At 40.5% G+C, this 21,391-nt stretch overlaps 1 protein-coding gene across 1 annotated transcript; it reads right to left on the minus strand.

Annotated features, from left to right (window-relative positions):
* Positions 1–1,750: 1,750 nt before the first annotated feature.
* LOC124148795 (acyl-CoA synthetase short-chain family member 3, mitochondrial-like) lies at positions 1,751–20,233 on the minus strand. Its single transcript, XM_046520089.2, has 18 exons — positions 19,936–20,233; positions 18,658–18,802; positions 16,971–17,159; positions 16,205–16,336; positions 15,403–15,546; positions 14,315–14,395; positions 13,413–13,508; positions 12,713–12,823; positions 12,216–12,259; positions 11,881–11,984; positions 10,258–10,353; positions 9,860–9,923; positions 9,164–9,245; positions 7,440–7,562; positions 7,033–7,132; positions 5,961–6,136; positions 4,250–4,334; positions 1,751–2,835 (listed from the first exon to the last, which is right to left on the minus strand). The coding sequence occupies exons 1-17, from the start codon at positions 20,211–20,213 to the stop codon at positions 4,251–4,253; spliced, it is 2,049 nt and encodes a 682-aa protein (XP_046376045.2). The 5' UTR covers positions 20,214–20,233; the 3' UTR covers positions 1,751–2,835; position 4,250.
* Positions 20,234–21,391: the final 1,158 nt, after the last annotated feature.

The following is a 21,391-nucleotide window of genomic DNA, read 5'->3' on the forward strand; positions in this document are numbered from 1 at the left end:
GGGGTGGAAAACAAAACTTTTCTTATTTCACAAAGGTATGGAGCCGAGTGGCGCCACATAGTACCAACATAATAGCAAACAACACAACTGGGTAAAAATGTATGAGTATAAACATTTGTGGTGATAAATTTAATATCAGTGAAGGAAATATTGTCAGGAAGAAATGAGCTAGTATAAAAGGAGAGTTTACCTGACATACAAGACAAGTGTCTCCAACATCCTGTCATCATCTCACACAATGAAAACCCAGAAATCCAGACAGAATTGCCCAGATATTCAAAACTCCAGCTTTACCAAAAATGTTTCAGGGTATTGTCCCTTCATCATACATTTTTTAAACAAGTGCAAAAGTGAGTGTGGCTCACTAATACCCCCAACCGGCCTAGTGTGTCAGTAGTTACAAATTAAAAATATCTAGGATAGGGTTAGGGTTTGAAAAATTCATAAAAAAATGGAAAATTAATAAAAACAATATTTATCTTTTGACTGCACCCCTCCATATGACACATATTACATGTACTAAGTTTGAGATGAATCCACGGAATAGTTTAAGAGAAATCGCGCGGACAAAGTTTTCGGAAAGACGGACGGACTGACGGACAGACGGATGGATGGAACCTTGGCATAACTATATGTATAATAAATCCATAGAGATTGTCTGGAAGGATCGACTTCAAGATCAATAGGTTCTGGTTTAACAATTTTCACTGTATGTTTGGTTATATATATGTAAACAAAATGAGTACATTATTTACAATGTCATTCTTGAATAAACAAAAACTAATAAACTAACAACTAATAAACTACCATATACATTTTGGCAGTAAGCATGTAAAATCCATTGAAAGAGTAAATGCATCTATAAATTGGTAGATAAACACAAATATTGTGTACATCAAACCAGTGTAAAAAGGCTGCTGTGTGATATAGAACTGAATACCATGGTGAATGAGTAAGTAGTAATCTCCAGCCATTGCAACTTGTTGCGTTTAAAGGTCTTCAGTAAGGCACACCTAACGGCTGGAAGACCGAAAATATCACGTGATCTGATTATGTCATAGAACTTGAGTCACATTATGACAGGTTGTCTTGTCAGGTCGAGGACTGCATGTATAGAACAGGCATGTGGTGTGACGGGAATTACAGTTGAACCACATTCCTCAGTGAAATCGCTAATGTGCCAATATATCGACTTCATGGCCCCGACTATGCTAATTTGTTTCTTTCATAAAAAGATCATTTGTCTCATACAGTCAAGTCTCGTTAATCTGAGACTCTTTAATCTGACAATCGTTTTTTTCTGATACAAATGATGAAAACCAATCTAATCAATGCTATTTAGAACTGTTAACCAGACAGTTAAGCACTCTGTTATCCGACACACCTAATTTCCAACGAATTACTGAAATCACTCACTAATCAGTCTTGTTAATCCGACACAGTGATCAACGTACTCTGTGGTCATCTGCCCGCGAGTACACTGCTCGTGTTTTGATGCGACAAGAGTCAGCTAGTAGCTGCAGAGATAAACTTGCTTTACAATAAACAATTACTGCTTTAAATAACAAAACAGGATTAATCACATGCTTAGATTACCTTAACCTCACTATGTTTTTTTTTTTGTTTTTATGTTTTACGCCACACTCAGCAATATTCCAGCTATATGACGGCGGTCTGTAAATAGTAGAGTCTGGACCAGACAATCCAGTGATTGATTTCATGAGCATCAATCCAAGCAATTGAGATATATCAGATACAAGTTCTCGCTACCGCTGAGGACATCCCATTACAGGTCACGTCAGAACGAACTCAGTCAAACTGGCGACTTCTATTCCAGACTATGTTTTTTAAAGAATTTTGAAACAGTCATACAGTCAGTAACTGTAGTTTTGTGTTTAGCTTTAGAGGTTGTATGATTAAAATACATATTCCACTAACAATGTATAATGAATATGAATATTTCATTTTCCATTTATTTATTACATGTTTGTATTGTAATGTATTGTGTAGTTGTCCGATTTTCAATCACTAACTTTTGATACTACTTAATTTGTTTATCCAACATACTCGTTATTCCGACATAATCATATGCAACCAACCATGTCAGATTAGCGGGACTTGACTGTATTTGAAACTACAATATATTCCCATCAGGCTAATCTCTGAGTTGGTCCCAGTGCGGCATATACCATAATCTGAGATCTATATACTGAAGTCCAGTGACAAAATATGCCAAATACTGGATGGAAAATATGTATGCAGTTCTATAATTTGTAAGTACTTAGTTTACAGATCTGCCATCCCTAAGTTTCACCAATATAGAATAAAAGATATATATGGCGGCATTTTTGCCTTGGGCAGAGTCTGATAGCCATGGTAACCACAAAAACTTCATACAGATCCTAATGAAAGGAACAATGGCCACTCCCCCTAAACACTATTTTATATTCTATTTAATATTTTCTGATTTACTTCACCCAAATGACAAGAACTTCCTTTAAAATAATGCATGTTATCCATATTTCTTTTCCAATTTCTTTTCAAACAAAACTTTAGGGAAATAGTCTGTAAACCCAAGTACTACATAAAAACTGTCCTGAGCTTGTTTATGCTTCAATAATGCAAACTTTTAAATAAATAACAAGAGTCCACTTTAATGAGAGTCCACTGTAGCAAGGTTTAACTGTAAAAGGGTCTATTATACCAAGGTCTACTATCAAAAAGGTCCACAATATCAAAGGTCCATTGTAACAATCTCTAAAATAAATGGGTCCACAATATCAAAGGTCCATTGTAACAAGTGTCTACTGTAACAAGGTTCCCCTGTACAGGACTCTGAAATGAAAGAATAAACACATTATGTATTTGTTAAGTATTTTTTTCACTAGATCAAGTAAGTAAAAACGCTTTAGCTCACCGGTCATATTGTGACTTCAGTGACAATCTGTATTACCTTCTTTAACGATCTTCAATCCACAATGTAACTACAACGCTATACATGATCTTCTTAGACCACACTTTTGCCCATCTTCCCAAGGCAAGGGAGTTAACTGACTATAAAGGTTCAGTTGCCTACCATGCCAAACTAGACTGGAATTTTTGGGCTCGGTTGTAGCGCCACCAGTGGCGACTACGAGTTATGTCCCTGCTATGCCCCTCCTATTGACCAATCAGATTCCAACTGTCATATAACTTGTACTTTCTTCAAACAACATGGTGGCGCCCAGTCAAGACAATCTGATTGATGATCAAGATCTATATTGTAATAAAATGGGTCTTACCTCGTGAAGTGCATCAAATCATGTGAGCACCTTGATTAACACATAAAAGGATTTGGAAAATATAACTAAGGAAAAGAATTTATGGATGAACAACTTCTTTATTACAATGAAGAGTGACGTTTTGGTGTAGGTTCTAACACCGTTATCAAGCAAGTGATTAGAACCTACACCGAAACGTCGCTCGATTTCGACTTTGGTGCGCGCTTTGTATTGGACTATGCAAAGACTCGCAAGTCCAGCCAAAATGTAGCTCCATAATCCCAGCCTAGTTCGGCAAGGGTGTAAACTGGACTTTAAAAGTCAGTTAATTCCCTTGCCTCGGGAAGATGACTTTTGCCAAGATTTCACTAAAGGCCATCAGACCATGGCAGCCAGCATTCCTTGATTATAAGTGAGCAACTGAGTGAGTAGGATCTGACACAGCATTTTGATTTTGTGTTGGTTTTTTTTGTTTAATGCTGCACACAGCAATATTCCAGCTATATGATAGTATTCTGTAAATAACACAGTCTGGACCAGACAATCCAGTGATTGACATCATGAGCATCGATCCACGCAATTGGGATATTGTCGTAAAAGGCGACTATGCTTGTCGTAAGAGGCGACTAACGGGATCGGGTGGCCAGGCTCGCTGACTTGGCTGACTTGTTGCATGTCATCGATCCCAATTTGGCGGATCGATGCTCATGATATTAATCACTGGATTGTCTGGTCCAGACTCGATTATTTACAGACCGCCGTCATATTGCTGAGTGCGGCGTTAAACAACAAACCAAACCAAACCAAACCCTTCATAGTGAGCAAGTGAGTATGGTTTTATGCCACTTTTAGCAATATTCCAGCAATATCACATCAGGGACACCAAAAATAAGGCTAACATTGCAACGATGACCCCTGGACTGTGATCACAAGTTTACCTCACCACCCAACTTGATCATGAATACTGAGGACAAACAGAAGAACCCTACTTCAGTCTCCGGTGGCATAGCCAATCGTCTGTAGAGCGGCCTTGATCTGTGGGTAGACGGAGGCGTCTTCAATCGTAGCAGGGATCTGGGGAGAGACAGAACAAGCTCACTCACATGCTGGGGGAGAGATGGGGGGTGGGGGGATGTGTCATACAGATGTGGAACATTACAACAATATTAAAGTACTCACGGAAATGAAAAAAACCTGTTTTTCTCAATCTAAAAATCGACACAAAGCATTACGTAGATGTAAATACGAAATAACAAAACAACTCGAAAAGTACTAGTCTGGATTTGCTAGTTTGATCTCAGTGAACAATACAAAATGTACTTTACAGCAGGTAATTTGTCGGCACTTTCAACATTCAAAAATAAAACTAAGTCCAAATTGACATAGCAGAAACAGAATATAGGCATTATGCACCTGTTCTCACCTGTCGTCAAGGTGTCATAGGTCACCTTGATCTACTTACACCTGGTTATGCCCTGTTTCATAATAGTCTGTTTTATTCACATTTTGACACACTTTTACGTGTAAAAAGGCATAAAATCATTTGATACGCTGTATTTGTGCCACGGCCCAATTAGTACTAATTTAGTTGTTTGAATATTTACATATTTTGTATATTAACTGCATTTATTTAAGATCTGAGGTCGAAAAAACAGGTTTTTTTCATTTCTGTGAGTACTATAGTAACAGTAGAAAAGGGAAATACCGCAGCAACCAGACACAATTAATTCACCAGTTGGCAGAAGCAACGTTTCCACTGCAAGAAAACTGGTAAACTGTTGAAAGAAATTACATAACGCAGTGACTGGGTTAATATGTTACCAAAATCAGAATATTTCAACTTGTAGTCTTGGCTGCAATAGCATGTGATTAGCTCACACATGTATATGGTTAATTATCATCCAAAACTGGCTCCCACAGGAGATATCACTTTTGTGAGATCAAACGATATCTACATTGTAGATATCGCTGCAAGGAAATTGCATCACAATGCTTTGTAGACCATTGTGACGTCATTGGTGGAATGAGTATGACTGAAAATGAAGCTTGGTGGGACAGGGTATTTAAACCACAGAGATAAGGCTTAAAAAACTTAAAGAATCGGTTCGGTAATAGTGCAGGTGGGCTGTTTTTGTTTGTTTGCTTGTTCAAACTAGCATGTCACCAGATAAACAGTTGTGTACCATCAACCTGGGAAAGGGCCTACCTACACAAACAAACACGAGATGTGCAGTAAAGCAGTACGCATGTAAAGGAAGTAAATGTGTACTATGGATCACATATTAGAATTTTTCATTTTTGGGGAAAATGGAAATAAAAACGAAACGTACAGCAGACTTTAGGATGATGCAGTAGGTGTCTGAGAACCAAGACTATTATTTTTTTAGCCTAATGTGAACACTAGATGATCCTAGTTGTCCGCTGGCCCGCCATGCTCCTCCCTTTCGATTGTGTCTAAAGCTGATCCAGCATTTTAATAAAGGAGGGGTCCAAAATCTCAAAATCCTATCTCAGTAGGGGGGGTGGGGGGGGGATTGTTTACAACACACTACATTCGGTTTTCAAAAAGGGGGGTCTGGACCCTCTGGACCCCACCTCTGGATCCGCCTTGATCCGGATTCTGTTTATCAAGGCCATATATCTTACACAGTGGAATATCTCGTGTCAACATTACTGTTAGGCTGAACAAACTTGGCCGACCTTGTAGGGCTTGTTAGCCGCCATTGCTGCCATGGTATTCCGTGCGACTTTCCCAGAGCGTGTCTTGGGAAGTTTGGGTACGATGACAGCTTTCTTGAAGGCGGCGACCGGTCCGATCTTCTCTCTCACTGCCTGAATCACATCTCGTATCACATCCTCACCAGCCTTCTCCAGGCCTGGAAAATAGGAAGCAACTTAGACAATGTCTCAGTCGCACACTCTAACTGTAATGGCTGGACCTTGAACATAGAACGGCAAAATACCTTGGAACATGTCCTTTTGAATTAAAAAATGAACAGATCATGCTATTTTTGTGATTCATTAAAACTCATTATGACAAATTACAATGCTCAGTAACAAAGTAGTGCTAGTGCCGCAGAATGGGAACCTGCATAATGCTGGCACATTAACTGTGATATTCATTTTCCAGATGTTGCAAACTGAATAAACTGACTGATTAAACAATGTATTTCTGCAGTGATGGGTACCTTGTGTTGTTGAATGACCTTGACCCTTACCCTGCCGGATTTTGACCCTTACCTTGCCTGACCTTGACCCTTACCGTGCCTGACCCTTACCCTGCCTGACCTTGACCCTTACCATGCCTGACCTTGACCCTTACCATGCCTGCCTTGACCCTTACCCTGCCGGATTTTGACCCTTACCTTGCCTGACCTTGACCTTTACCGTGCCTGACCCTTACCCTGCCTGACCTTGACCCTTACCCTGCCTGACCTTGACCCTTACCATGCCTGCCTTGACCCTTACCCTGCCTGACATTGACCCTTACCCTGCCTGACCTTGACCCTTACCGTGCCTGACCCTTACCCTGCCTGCCTTGACCCTTACCCTGCCTGAGGGGCGGTCGGGTAGCCTAGTGGTTAAAGCGTTCGCTCGTCACGCCGAAGACCCGGGTTCGATTCCCAACAAGGGTACAATGTGTGAAGCCCATTTCTGGTGTCCCCCGCCGTGATATTGCTGGAATATTGCTAAAAGCGGCGTAAAACCATACTCACTCACTCACTTACCCTGCCTGACCTTGACCCTTACTCTGCCTGACCTTGACCCTTACCCTGCCTGATGATGCAGATGCCCACTGGGATCTGCCCCTTGAGAGAGTCGGGGACACCGATGACAGCTGACTCCACGACATCCTCGCACTCCAGGATAGCCTGGAGGGAGAACTGATTATCAACAACAGTTGCAGTACAAAACAAGCATTGATTCACTCACTCATTCCCTCACTCACCCAGCTGTCACTCACTCACTCTCACTCACTAACCTGTCACCCACCTGTCATTCACACACCCACCTGTCACTCACTCACTCACCCACCTGTCATTCACTCACTCATCCACCTGTCACTCACTGACTCACCCACCTGTCACTCACTCATCTATCCACCTGTCACTCACTCACTCACCCATCTACCTGTCACTCACTCACTCACTCATATGAATGACCTCCCATCTGACCGACCTCTTCGAGTGCCCCTGCCGAGATCCTGTGACCTGCGACATTGATGACATCATCACTTCTTGCCATCACAGCGATGTAGCCGTTCTCGTCTCGGAAACCTGCGTCCATTGTGTCGTAGTAACCCTGGATCAATGCGATGTAGAGATTTGTTAAACAGGCTAAACTTCCCTGAACAGTGAACAGTGAACACAGAGCACTTGTTGACGATATCGATGTCAACTGCTGACTGACCAGTCAGTAACACATGATGACTTGGGGAGGAACTCATTCTCAAAAATATACAACAAGGTAATTTTTTCCACAAATCATGACCACATTATCTTCTGTACAGAGACTGATATTCATCCCCAAGTCGCTTGCCGTAAAAGGCGACTATGCTTGTCGTAAAAGGCGACTAACGGGATCGGGTGGTCAGGCTCGCTGACTTGGTTGATGCATGTCATCGATCCCAATTGCGTGGATCGATGCTCATGATATTAATCACTGGATTGTCTGGTCCAGACTCGATTATTTACAGACCGCCGCCATATAGCTGTAATATTGCTGAGTGCGGCGTTAAACAACCAACCAACCCCAAGTCACCAGTCTACATATTTGAAATAAAAGTTTTCCATTAACACACAATGCCATTAAGAAAGTGGTCAAATGTAACCAATGTTATATTTGGGATAACACTTTCTTAGTAAAGTACAGATTCTTGTACTTTTTTAATGCCATTGGGTGTTCATAGCTTTCAGCCATGGGAGCCGTGCCAATTAACACTTGTCAGAGGGGTACTCAAAGTATGTGATCTAGATTACCAGTTGTCGGACTTTCATTTTTGTGGAAGCCTCGGTGGCTGAGTGGGTTAGATCACTGACTTTGTGTGATGGCGATTAGGTGCCTCACTCTGGCAGTGTAGGTCCAAATACCGGATAGGACTCAACCCCAAAAACGTATGAGGATCTGTACTTTACTAAGAAAGTGTTATCCCAAATATAACATCGGTTAAAAGTTTTCCAGTTCATGTTATAGTTATAATGCATGTTATGGCGTTGTATTGTTTGTATTTCCCTGATAACAAGAACAATATAAAGAGGCTTTAATGCTGAGTTAGATATTAATGTATACAATGCCATGTTAAAATACCTCTGAAGTTAGGAATATAACAACAATAAAAAAAATCACAGTTTGAAAATAAAGGAAGGAACTTTTCCAAATTTTCCTGCCCATTGAAAAAAATTCAGATAAAACCCAAAAATAACCAAAATATTCTCTGAATAGCGGCAGTGGCACTGTTGGATGAACGGTTGTCGGGTAAAAACACACATTCCACCTACCGTATTCGACGTAATAAGCGCCCCGCTCTAATAAGCGCCCACGGCAATATTTGCTTATATATTGGCTAGTGAACAATCCTAAATAGCACCCCTTCCGATTGATCAATGTACACAAGACTTATATATTCGCGTATAATACGCACTCGTGTGTGTTATATGCACCCTTAATTATGGCAATTAAATTCTGGAAAAGTATATCTGTCGTACATAAACATTTCAGGCTGTCAGCATAAACCACAAAATTTATCTTTTAACTCTGTTTTTTTTCACTAAAATGATATTCTAATAAGAGCCCCCTATTTCTAATTTTGAAAGCGCCCTGGGTGCTTATTACGTCGAGTATGGTATATTAAGTTGACACGCTGACATGATATGACACATATACAGCATGAGGGGTGTACTCACGGGTATTTTGGTGAAGTAAGTTTCTCGGAAGCGCTGGTCGGCCATCCATAGTGTGGAGAAGGAGCCGGGGGGGAGAGGCAGTCTGACACAGACAACACACATCTTAGCACATCGGTACACTTACTGTCTTAGCACGAACATAACCCTTGACTAAACAACAGACTCGTCATCGTCTCTCCATACAGTACTCACACAAGATCACAGAGTATATATGCACTATACATGCTTGTTTCAGTCTTGGAAAACATTGTTTGTTTCATTGATAGGTGTGTCACACACAAAACACATCTTAGAACATACCCATATTGCCTTACCATGAACATAAACCTTGATTAAACAATAGACTCGTCATAGTCTCTCCAACATGCACTATACATGCTTGTTTCAGACACAGTCTTAGAAAACATTGTTCGTTTCATGCCTAGTCTCACAGTGGCCAGTAAATACACCAACCTGTGGTTGATATTATGAGCAATGTCACCTGACCATCCAATCAAATAAAATTGCCAAACATGACAAGCAACAGAGTGGGGACCTATTCTAGCCCCATCTTTGAGGTTCATCTTCCCAAGGCAAGATCGCTAACGGACTATAAAAGTCCAGTTTTCAACCTTACTGAACTGAGCTAAAATCTCTAGGCTTGAACAGGTCTCTGACTGACTGACATAAACGACCCGATATATCAGAGTGACCTACTTGACAGCAATCTGGCCGAGTTCTTCTGGCTCTGTCTCACTCCCATCTTCCCTCAGTACCTTCACTGACACACAGACAGACACGTGAGAAACATGGCTACCAGATTCACTTCTTCAATTTCATCTACTACTGTATTCGACGTAATAAGCGCCCAGGGCGCTCTCAAAATTAAACATAGGGGCCACTTACTAGAATATAATTTTGGTTAAAAAAAATTAAAAAATTGAAAGATTGTAAATTTCGTGGTTTGGCGAACACAGAAAACAACCGATCTCAGTATTTTACCCTTTTAGATATATACGTCTCTTACAAATAATATTACCTGCATGCTTGCATCATCATCATCATTATTATTATTATTATTATTATTGAACCACAGTGAAACCCAAAATAGTCACCATTCCATCCTGGCACCGGTTTCCCAGCAACCCCTGAAGGAGGATACAACTGCATGCCGAGACCAACACACGTAGACGTGATCGGCGACCCTGTCTCTGTAATACACAACATTTATAAATCTTGTAGGATAAGTGAGTAGGCATTAAAGGGCAAGGAAAGTGATTATCAATTTTCCTAAATACATTTAGTCAATTTCCGAGAGAGAGAAACTCATTACATTCGTAGAAAGTATTCAATGTCTATGTGAAAGTACTGAAATCACACACACCGTAATCGGCTTCAAAACAAACCTATTTGGGGGAGTGGCCTAACGCTACCGACACAGCAGTGACAACTGTTTTCATTGGCTGATAGTTTTGCCACGTTTGTCTTTCCAATGATTCACAGCCATTATATAAATACTGTTTCTGCAATTTCTGTTACAAATACAAAAATAACAACATTGCACACATGAATTGAATGTGTGAAACGACCTTTGAACTTGACAATGTGAATAATTAGAATAACAATTAACAATCGGTAACTAGCGATTTCTTACTAACATCCTCCATCCTATTTTCCACAATAAATGCATGTCAGAGATAAATCCCCTGATAAAACAACTGAAGGCTTCTTCAGTCCTGTTATCAAGGTGACAAAAGTTGTAGATACGGTAATTAAATGGATGAGCAGACAGGAAAAAAGACGATGTATTACAGAATCCGAGGCAGAAGTAGGCAGACTGGACTTCCACCCGAGCGTCATGATTGTTGAAATTGCACAGCATGTCAAACACCAGGAACCCATTTTAACCTCCACTAAGGGGAATCACCTTTTTTCGTTTGGGGGACAATTTCACATCTGTTTTCACTATTTCCGTTTTTTAAATTTCACTTTGGTCAAGTATTTGTAATTATGTAGCGGCCATAAAATTTCCAAGTCTCGTGATGGGAATCGAACCACAGACCTTCTAATCAGAAGTCAACGCCTTGTCCAAATGACCAAAGAGGTTAACCCTGTCAGCAGGCTGACAAGGTAAGAATGTCATCTGTAGGATGACTCCACGCCCTGCTACATACTCCCTTGTCAACAGAAGGCACGTCCCGGGCTGCATAGCAGGGTACTGAGGCTTATTTTGCTCAAATTTAAAATGAATGTGCTCAGCCCCACGTTGGGCGCCAATGTAGCGGCCAAAAGATTTCCGAGTCCCGTGATGGGATTTAAACTACAGACCTTCTGACACATTGTCCATATGACCAAAGAAGTTAACCCTGTCAGCAAGCTGACATGGTAAGGATGTCATCTGTGGGATGACTCCACGCCCTGCTACAATTGATAATTCCCTAAAGTATTAAGAACTGCCAAGTTTCTATGATGACAACATTATTGAAGGAGGAAAGTACCAAGTCAAGCAAATTTTAGACAATTTACACTTTGGTAGTTTGCCAGTTGTAATATTGTTATGTACTGACAATGGGCTTGATATATATATATATTACGTACGCTTCTGAATCTATCAGAGTGGCGTATGAATACCAAGCATTGATATGAAAAGTAGTCCGTATTGCCGTAAAAGGAGTGTTGGGTGTTGTGAGGTGGAATCCATGTATGTCTGAAGACATACACAACAGATACAAACCAACCTGTTTGCCACCAGTTGTCTAGGATGGGCTTCTTGATGATCTCCTGGATCCACATCATCGTCTCGGGGTCCATGTGTTCCCCAGCCACAAACAACGTCCGGAAGCTGTTCAAGTAGAACGATGACATCTACATGTGCTCAGAGGACAATAATCACCCCTAAATCAGCAGGTAGATTCCCAAATAATAATTACATTATCCCAATTCATGTTAATATTGTTGTGATCACAAAGTCTACGGTGACTTTTATCATTACAAGAGTCGATGAGAAAATATCAGCTCAGTATAATGTATGTACTGGTATGTATGTCAGCATTTAAGAAAGAAATATACTTACTTTTCTAGAGGTAAATATTGTCTCAATAGTTTTCCTTCAGGATCCTGAAATAATAAATATCATGTAAAATATAGTCACACAGAAACACCTGTATCTATATGACACACCTACATCAATGTGACACACCTCTATCTATGTGACACACCTCTCTCAATGTGGCACAACTCTAGCAATGTGACACACCTCTAGCAATGTGACACACCTCTAGCAATATGACACACCTCTATCAATGTGACACACATCTAGCAATGTGACACACCTCTAGTAATATGACACACCTCTAGCAATGTGACACACCTCTAGCAATGTGACACACCTCTAGCAATATGACACCTCTAGCAATGTGACACACCTCTAGCAATATAACACACCTCTAGCAATGTGACACACCTCTAGCAATATGACACACCTCTAGCAATGTGGCACACCTCTATCATTGTGGCACAACTCTATCTATGTGACTATCAATATAACACACCGCCATCTATGCGACTCACCTCTGCTCTGATAGCTCGGAGTGCTGTGGGTGCGGTGAACATTCCGTTGACACCGTGTTCCTGTAACAGACGGAAGAATGTCCCGGCATCCGGCGTTCCTACTGGCTTACCCTGCAACACACGGAGCGCTGTTCTATCACATCCACAACAGAATCATGGGCACATCCCATCTCACCCAAACTCCCCTGACTGAACAGACTCACCCAGTGCAGGCACCTCCATAGTCATGCACACAGTTGATTAATTAACACAAATTCCGGATAGTGTATTTTTTAAATCTTTTATTGTTTGGTGTTTCACAGATTCCAGCCATGTCGTGCCTGCCTGTAGGTATTCAGGACAAACCACTGGTTGATATAAAGAGCAACATCCACTGCCACTGGGGTACAATGACAGCCAATCAATATTATCATACCTCCATGTCAGAATGATGAGATCTGATTGGTCCACATGACCTTGATAAAATACTATGTATCACTCCTTGGAGGGAAATAAATTTCTCAGTGGGAATAAATCTCTTATACCCCACCATGAACAAGACAGGTTGCAAGGGAAAAAAGGCACTGGTATCTATTGGATGAGCTGACAGAGAGGAGACAATGTATAACAGAATCCAAGAAGCAGGCAGACTGGGCGTCGGCGTGATTGTCATGATTGTAGGTAATACATTAATAATATATTTTAGAACATGAATACTCACTTCAAAAATAATTGTTGTGTTGTTGTTGAGCAGAGGAGCGTAGGCGATGTAGGAATGTCCAACCACCCAGCCCAAGTCAGACGCCGCCCACCACACCTGCAGCCAACAGTAGGGAGAAAACAGTCTCAACCCATCTAGTTATCAGAATATGGAAAAAAATACTTAATTGAAGTTGTTCTGATAAATATTCACCAAACTTAAATTACAGTGTATGCTGTAGCCGTTTTGCAAAGGCAAATGACACATTTTTTCAAATTTGGGACAGAAATACAATGCTTCTCAAGAAAAGTATTCACACACAAAGTTCATGCACCGGGTATGACTCATTTGTTTGTTTGTTTGTTTGTTTGTTTGTTTGTTTGTTTGTTTAATGCCACACTCAGTAATTTTTCAGCTTTATGTAAATAATCGAGTCTGAACACGTCAATCCAGTCATTGATATTGTCAACAATGATCTAAATACACACTATCAACCAAATCACAGAGCCCGACCACTGCCACCCAATCCATTGGTCATCTCTTACAACATACAGGCTGCTCGGACCTGTTCTAACCCAGACTACCACAGAGCAGGGCTCATGTGACTTCTGTGAGTTATAGATGGCCTCATTGCATGACCTGACTTAATATAGACACTGGCTGTTACACCACAAGGTGGGCATGTGTACTCACAGCTAATGGAGGAATGTCGTGTGAAGTACTGATGTCTTATCTGTTAGGGGATGGTCAGGTAGCCTAGTGGTTAACTCGCTCGTCACACAGAAGACCCAGGTTCAATTCCCCACATGGGTACAACGTGTGATGCCCATTTCTGGTGACACTCGCCGTGATATTGCTTGAATATTGCTAAAAGCGGCGTAAAACCCTACTCACTCACTCACTCACTAATCTGTAGGACTCACGTCTCCTGGATTCATGCCATACACGCTGTACATTGACCACTTCAGATTGACAGCATATCCTCCCGTGGGCCGAACAACAGCCTACGTAACGAAATAAGTAAATCTTTGATGAGGTTAATATTGACAAATAACGAGACAAACATAATACAGGAGCCCCTTCACTGCCATTTCTGAGAGAGAACTGGACTTCAATATCAGTAACAAGTCGTTAACATTCCTAAATGTCTCCAGGTGGAATCCAGTGAAACATATAGCACATGCTACTCATAAACATGACTTACATCATAATATTGTCATCTAAAGTCATACTGGGGTGGTGGGGTAGCCTAGTAGTTTAAGCGTTCACTCATCGATTCCCCACATTGGTACAACGTGTGATGCCCTTTACTGGTGTCCCTGCTGTGATATTGCTGGAATATTCCTAAAAGTGGTAAAACCATACTCATTCATTCATTCAGTCAGTAAAGTCACATGTAAGACTTAAGTTTTCAAATCATATAACAACTACATGCATAAGACCTAATACATAACTTAAGAAAATGTGTTTTAGTGAAAACGGCAAACAAAATTTTACGAATGACCCACACGATGACCCTGCCCCAAGGCTCTCATCTGAATCCTAAGGATTACTGTTGGACTCCTCTTTCCTTGTCCTATACATGCATAAATGCTTCCTTTGGTATTATCAATCACAAATAAGTCCCTGCTATATAGAAATGCCCATTTATCAAAACTTTGATTTTCCTGAGAAGACCTCTGTATACAAAATGGTTCACATGTTTTACTGTCTGCCTTCGGTTATCTTCGCTTGCTTTGGATAGTTATCTGCCCTTAGTTTGGATAGTTATCCCCCTTTTCCTTGTGGAGTTATCTGCCCTTACCTCAGGGAGTAATGTACCTTTACCTGGGGTAGTTTTCTGCCCTTACCTCATGGAGTAATGTACCCTTACCTGGGGTAGTTATCTGCCCTTACCTCAGGGAGTAATGTGCCCTTACTTTGGGAAGTTATCTGCCCTTACTTCAGGGAGTATTGTACACTTACCTGGGGTAGTTATCTGCCCTTACCTCAGGGAGTAATGTACCCTTACCTTTGGGAGCCCCGTGGTGCCCGACGTATACAGGAGGTAGAGGGGGTCCATGGCCGACACGGGGACGCAGTCGACAGAGTAGTCCACGGTCATTTCCTCCTGCCAGGACACATCCATCCCAGGTGTCATGGCTGCAGCCTCAAACTGAAACATTTCACAACAATCCAATCAATAAAAGGCATTTATAAGTCAAAGAAGTTGATGAAATATGAACTTTAATGAACTAGAGGTGTGTCCAAGTACTTGCAAATAAAGACACAGCACCTTCACCTTCATTTCATCAAATCTCCAAATTACCGTATTTGCCGTAGTAAGCAACCTGTTCAAATAATGACCAAGTTTTTCACCAATCTACAAATAATCATTAAAACCACACAGTACAAGTTTATAATCTTTTGTGCATTATACAAATTCTTCTACAGAAAATTCAGCTGTGTAGGAGTGCTTATTATATGAAAAACATTACTGTGGGCATATCAATCTGTTTTTAGGGATCTGTTTTTAGGGATGCCATTTTGTCCAGTAATTACAGTATTCTTTATGAAATGGTGAACACTATGTATTAACAGTATATTAGTATTTATGACCTACATGTATTTCATTACCACAGTTATATTATTCAAACATTAATTAAATACAGTTTAATTCATTTTCAGCAAAATCGTTTGGGAACCGATCGTCTGATCACAGCTACACTGACCAGATTAACGTTTACGTTGACTTTGATTCACCATACCTTCATTGCCATAACTTGACGTAAACTGAGTCATGAATCTAGTTACATAGGATGCGGACTACCAACCCCAGGCCTGTTGTAGATGATGCACTTCTGTGGCTTGAACTCACTGAGGTTGATGGCCTCATCAAGCATGGGCTTGTACGGGACGACGCGCGACGGCTCCACTCCACAGTTGGCGCTTACAACTACCTTAGCCTGAAACAGACAAAACAGTCACAGTCAGTCTGACACGCCCTCTACAGATATCACAGTCAGTCTGACACGCCCTCTACAGATATCACAGTCAGTCTGACACACCCTCTACAGATATCAGTCAGACTGACACACCCTCTACAGATATAACAGTCAGACTGACACGCCCTCTACAGATATCACAGTCAGTCTGACACGCCCTCTACACATATCACAGTCAGTCTGACATGCCCTCTACAGATATCACAGTCAGTCTGACACGCCCTCTACAGATATCACAGTCAGTCTGACATTACACCAGTTTTAAAGACGTATTCAGGAAAGCACATTTGTGCGAGACATAGATTTTCGATATTGACGTGACAAGCATGCAAACTCGCAACAGTTGACCGTACAGACCGGCCAGCTGACCAGTACAGTTTTTTTCATGACATTGGTCAAATACATAGATGGATTGTTTTACAAGTAATGATAAGATACTGTTTAACTCTCTCATTAAACTCACTCACACATTCATCCTAACATTACAGAAGGATGATTTCAAAGATTTATTTGCAATGCATCCATTTTGTGTCTCCATTTATGATTTTTTGTGTCCATGTCGGGTTACACCTTACACCTTTCAACCAGCACTGACCTCTGAATGGTGGATCCGAGTTGCGAGTTCTTTAGAAGCAAATCCTCCAAACACCAGGGAATGTATAGCCCCTAGACGGGCGCAGGCCAACATGGCCACCACAGCCTCCGGGATCATCGGCATATAGATCAACACTCGGTCACCCTTCTCCACACCATACTTCCGCAGCACACCCGCAAACTTTTCTACCTGCAAGATTAAAATAATACAAAATCGAGGGCTAAAATCAATTTAATTAAATTGTGATCGATTACTCCGAAACAAACCCTCTCCTCGTAAAAATATGACAACCCTCAATGATGTCAATACGTCTTACCATACCTCATTGTCAGAATGATGAGATCTGATTGGTGATCTTGATAAAATACACGCCTTGGAGGGTCATAAGTTTCTCAGCGGGGGAATAAATCTCTTATAACCCCCTATGAGCAATACAGGCTAACCTCCACTCAACCAAACAGTTATTGTGATTTACAATGAATTAGGAATTTGTTTGAATTTGTTTGTGAGTAAAACATATGAACGATGTGGTGCCGATTTTAAAATGCTGGTCCCTAGGTTGGCATTCTAACATGTATTCGTCTGATTAATCCAGTCTGGCTCGTGGCATAAATCCTAACACGGGACGCACAAAACACATTACTATATTGTGGATATTTTATGGCATTGACACCCAAAATGGGAGTACCACTGAAGGAACCCATAAGGATCCGGGGTAGAATAGGTCTTCAGAAACCCATGATTGCTGTTAAACTGACTATGCTTGTGGTAAGAGGCGACTAATGGGATCGGGTGGTCAGGCTCGCTGCCTTATTTGATGCCTGTCATCGATCCCAATTGCACGGATCAATGCTCATGATGCCAATCACTGGATTGTCTGGTCCGGACTCGATTATTTTCCGCCATCATATAGCTGGAATGTTCTGAGTGTGGCGTTAAACAACAAACAAGCAAACAAACCACTAAAGGAATATTTTTGTGTTGTGTTGGTAAAACATATGAATGGTGTGGTGCCGAGTGCAAAATTATGGTCCCTAGGTAGGCCTTCTAAAATGTATTAGTCTGACCATTGAGTGAGTGAGTGAGTGAGTGTGTATGGTTTTACGCCGCTTTTAGCAATATTCCAGCAATATCACGGCAGGGGACAACAGAAATGGGCTTCACACATTGTACCCATGTCGGGAATCGAACCCGGGTCTTCGGCATGACGAGCGAACGCTTTAACCAGTAGGCTACCCGACTGCCCTTGTCTAACCATTGAAATATTTTCAGTGCTCATATAAGATTTCCTATAATATTTTCATCAATTACTGAGTCTGGTTATTTATTCACTGCTTCATCTGATTTTTATTCGGCACACAACAAGAACACATTTATAACTGGCCAAACGTGGTAATACTGTGAAATTCAATTAAAAAAACCAAAGGTCAGAACAAAGATGAACTGTTAGAGATACAGTAAACTACATTTATAACGAACACGCTTATAACGAACTGACGGATATAACGAATCTACTTCTTGGTCCCAGACATTTGCTGCATATGCTGCATATTTGCTTATAACGAATTACGGTTATAACTAAAATTTGAGTTTGTTATAACCGTAGCTAGTTTATTACATATCTGTGGTAGGGCAAGTGTCCATGTTTGTATCAACAGGACTATGGCAATAATTCCCTTGCTGTTACCTCTCGTTTGAGTTCCTTGAAAGTGATCTTCTGGATTGACTTGGTGACTGGACTGTCGTGTATAATGGCTGTCCTTTCTCCATGCCCGCTTTCCACATGCCGATCAACAGCATTGTAGCAGATGTTCAGCTCCCCGTCAACAAACCTATGTCAGTACAACATTGCCGTCAGTACAACATTGCCATCAGTACAACATTGCCATCAGTACAACATTGCCGTCAGTACAACATTGCCATCAGTACAACATTGCCATCAGTACAACATTGCCGTCAGTACAACATTGCCGTCAGTACAACATTGCTGTCAGTACAACACTGCTGTCAGTACAACATTGCCATCAGTACAACATTGCCATTGCCATCAGTACAACATTGCCATTAGTACAACATTGTCGTCAGTACAACATTGTCGTCAGTACAACATTGCTGTCAGTACAACATTGGTGTCAGTACAACATTGCTGTCAGTACAACATTGCCATTAGTACAACATTGTCGTCAGTACAACATTGCCATCAGTACAACGTTGCCATTAGTACAACATTGCCGTCAGTACAACATTGCCGCACTCAGCAATATTCCAGCTATAAGACCCAATTTTATTCTGATGACAATGTTCTACAACATTGCCGTCAGTATATCCATAAAGAAAAACAGAACATTGTTATCAGTACATTGTCGTGAGTGAGTGAGTGAGAAACACAGCCAGCAATAGGCATGACAGCTGAAGGATCACCTCAAGCTAGAGATAGCGGCAGGTGTATATGCTGATAATGAATCATAATGACTTGCAATCTGAGACTATAGAGATCTGCCACAGCTTGGTTCATACAATTTCCTGTCTAATTAAACAATCAAATATTAAATGATCAAATTAATCAACATCAAGAGAAAATATATCAAGTCATCCATTTCTACATAACCATATATTAAACACATAGATCTAACATAAAAGAAACGTTATAGATCTACTCTGTATTTCTTCTGCTCTGAAGGAGTGTTTAAATTTAGCTTGCATTTAAAATCTTTACCATGAAATAGCTGTCCATTGTTTATGATGCTTCCAAAACATTGTACTTATAAAACCACCCCATCTTTTCTCTTTTCACTCCCCCACCCCTCCCTCTCCCCAATATGGCCATGGAAGAAAATAGTTTGGAAAAAGTTGTTTATAAACATTCCTCTGGTCTACATCAATATGGCCACAGTGCCGTCTGATCTGACAAGCATTGACGGTGATGTCTATGTTTGTTATAAGTGAATACTGACATCAAGCTTACCATTTAGTGAATGGGGAATTACTGTCATCTAAGACTTTTGTCCATTTCTTATGCCAAGTTATCTGTTCAGCTGCTTCGGCCCAGTATTCGTCCGGTTGCTGTGTAGATCGTGAAAATGCGTTGTCGTAGAGCCTGACACATCTTGTGGTACTGAATGCACGTTTGTCGAGATTAAATATACACTTCTCCCACTTGCATAGATCGTTCACTGTTGATGTTTTCACAGTGCAATGTTTCAAAAACCTCGCAAAACGGACCGCTCGTCTAGTTAACACCATCTTGCTTCGTGACCCGACCTTGACCCGACAGGCAGCAGGGTGAAGCCACGGGGCTATGGCTGGCGTAGTGAATGCACATAAAATGGTTACGGTTTGTTAACACATAGCGCATATATTCGTTTGAGTTGACAGAGCCCAGGCATCAATGTAATAACGACATGGCATATTTAATAAGCAATTAGCAAACTGTTTTAATTCTGTAATAATAACTGTCCTCACTATTGGATTTAATTAGACCATTTAGACCCCGTTATGCATTTGTCAATGTCAGTGTATTAGTGTTTACTATTTATTCCTGATTTTATGATATCAATAATCAAAATCGAATTTATTATATAAAATAATTATTGATATCATTAAATACTTATTGAGATCACAAATTCGAAAAAAATGTATTTTATGACATCACATCTATATTGTGATATCAATTTATTTTTTATCAAATAATCGAATTTGTGATATCAATAATTCATTATTTGATATCATTAATTCGATTTGGTGATATCTAAAAATACATAGATTTTATTGATATCTTAAAATCGATTTACTGATATCAATAAACCTATTTATTGATATCTAAAAATACAAATTTGGGACATCGATAAATTAATAATTGATATAATAAAATACTATCAAGCATGCTTTAAAGCTAAAATATCTAGGACTATCCGTGGATATTACCAGTCTATCAGGCTAACTCTGTGACGTCTCAAAGGCTATAAGTACGAAAAAAGGGTACCCTTTGGGTGAGTGAGTTGGGTTTAACGCCGCTTTTATGTAAAAAATTATGTTAAAGAGAAATAGGGAAATATAGGCTAGCGGAGCAGCAATGTCGTTTGAATATTAACAGTTCAGGTAATACCTTCAGCATGCGTCCCGTTCACATCGTGTGTAGGAACCTGAACATTTAATAATATTAAGGAATAACCGACGACTGCGCAGTGGTTTATTCTCCCCGCAGTGTTTTATTGTACGATAAACAACGACCACGGGTCGTTTATTTCTTATCAACATAATATCATACATTATCAACATAATGTACAGCCTCTTTAAGGATGATGACAAAATGTACAAAATGTATTTCCCGCACGTTCACACAATCCTCACGTCGAGTACTTGTACAGAGAGAGAGAGAGAGAGAGAGAGAGAGAGAGAGAGAGAGAGAGAATCATCGCGGG

The sequence above is a fragment of the Haliotis rufescens genome, unplaced genomic scaffold, assembly GCF_023055435.1.
Source record: "Haliotis rufescens isolate VD_foot unplaced genomic scaffold, xgHalRufe1.0.p SCAF_6, whole genome shotgun sequence".
In the NCBI taxonomy this organism is placed as follows: Eukaryota; Metazoa; Mollusca; class Gastropoda; order Lepetellida; family Haliotidae; genus Haliotis; species Haliotis rufescens.

Bases quoted from the DNA above. Each gene is read 5' to 3' on its own strand.
- LOC124148795 (XM_046520089.2), bottom strand. From the start codon at position 20,213: ATGGTGTTAACTAGACGAGCGGTCCGTTTTGCGAGGTTTTTGAAACAT. The intron at 16,337-16,970 runs GTCAGTGCTGGT...TGTCTGTTTCAG, and splicing joins CTCGGATCCACCATTCAGAG to GCTAAGGTAGTTGTAAGCGC. The intron at 10,354-11,880 runs GTTGGTTTGTAT...TGTGTATTACAG, and splicing joins AGACAACTGGTGGCAAACAG to AGACAGGGTCGCCGATCACG.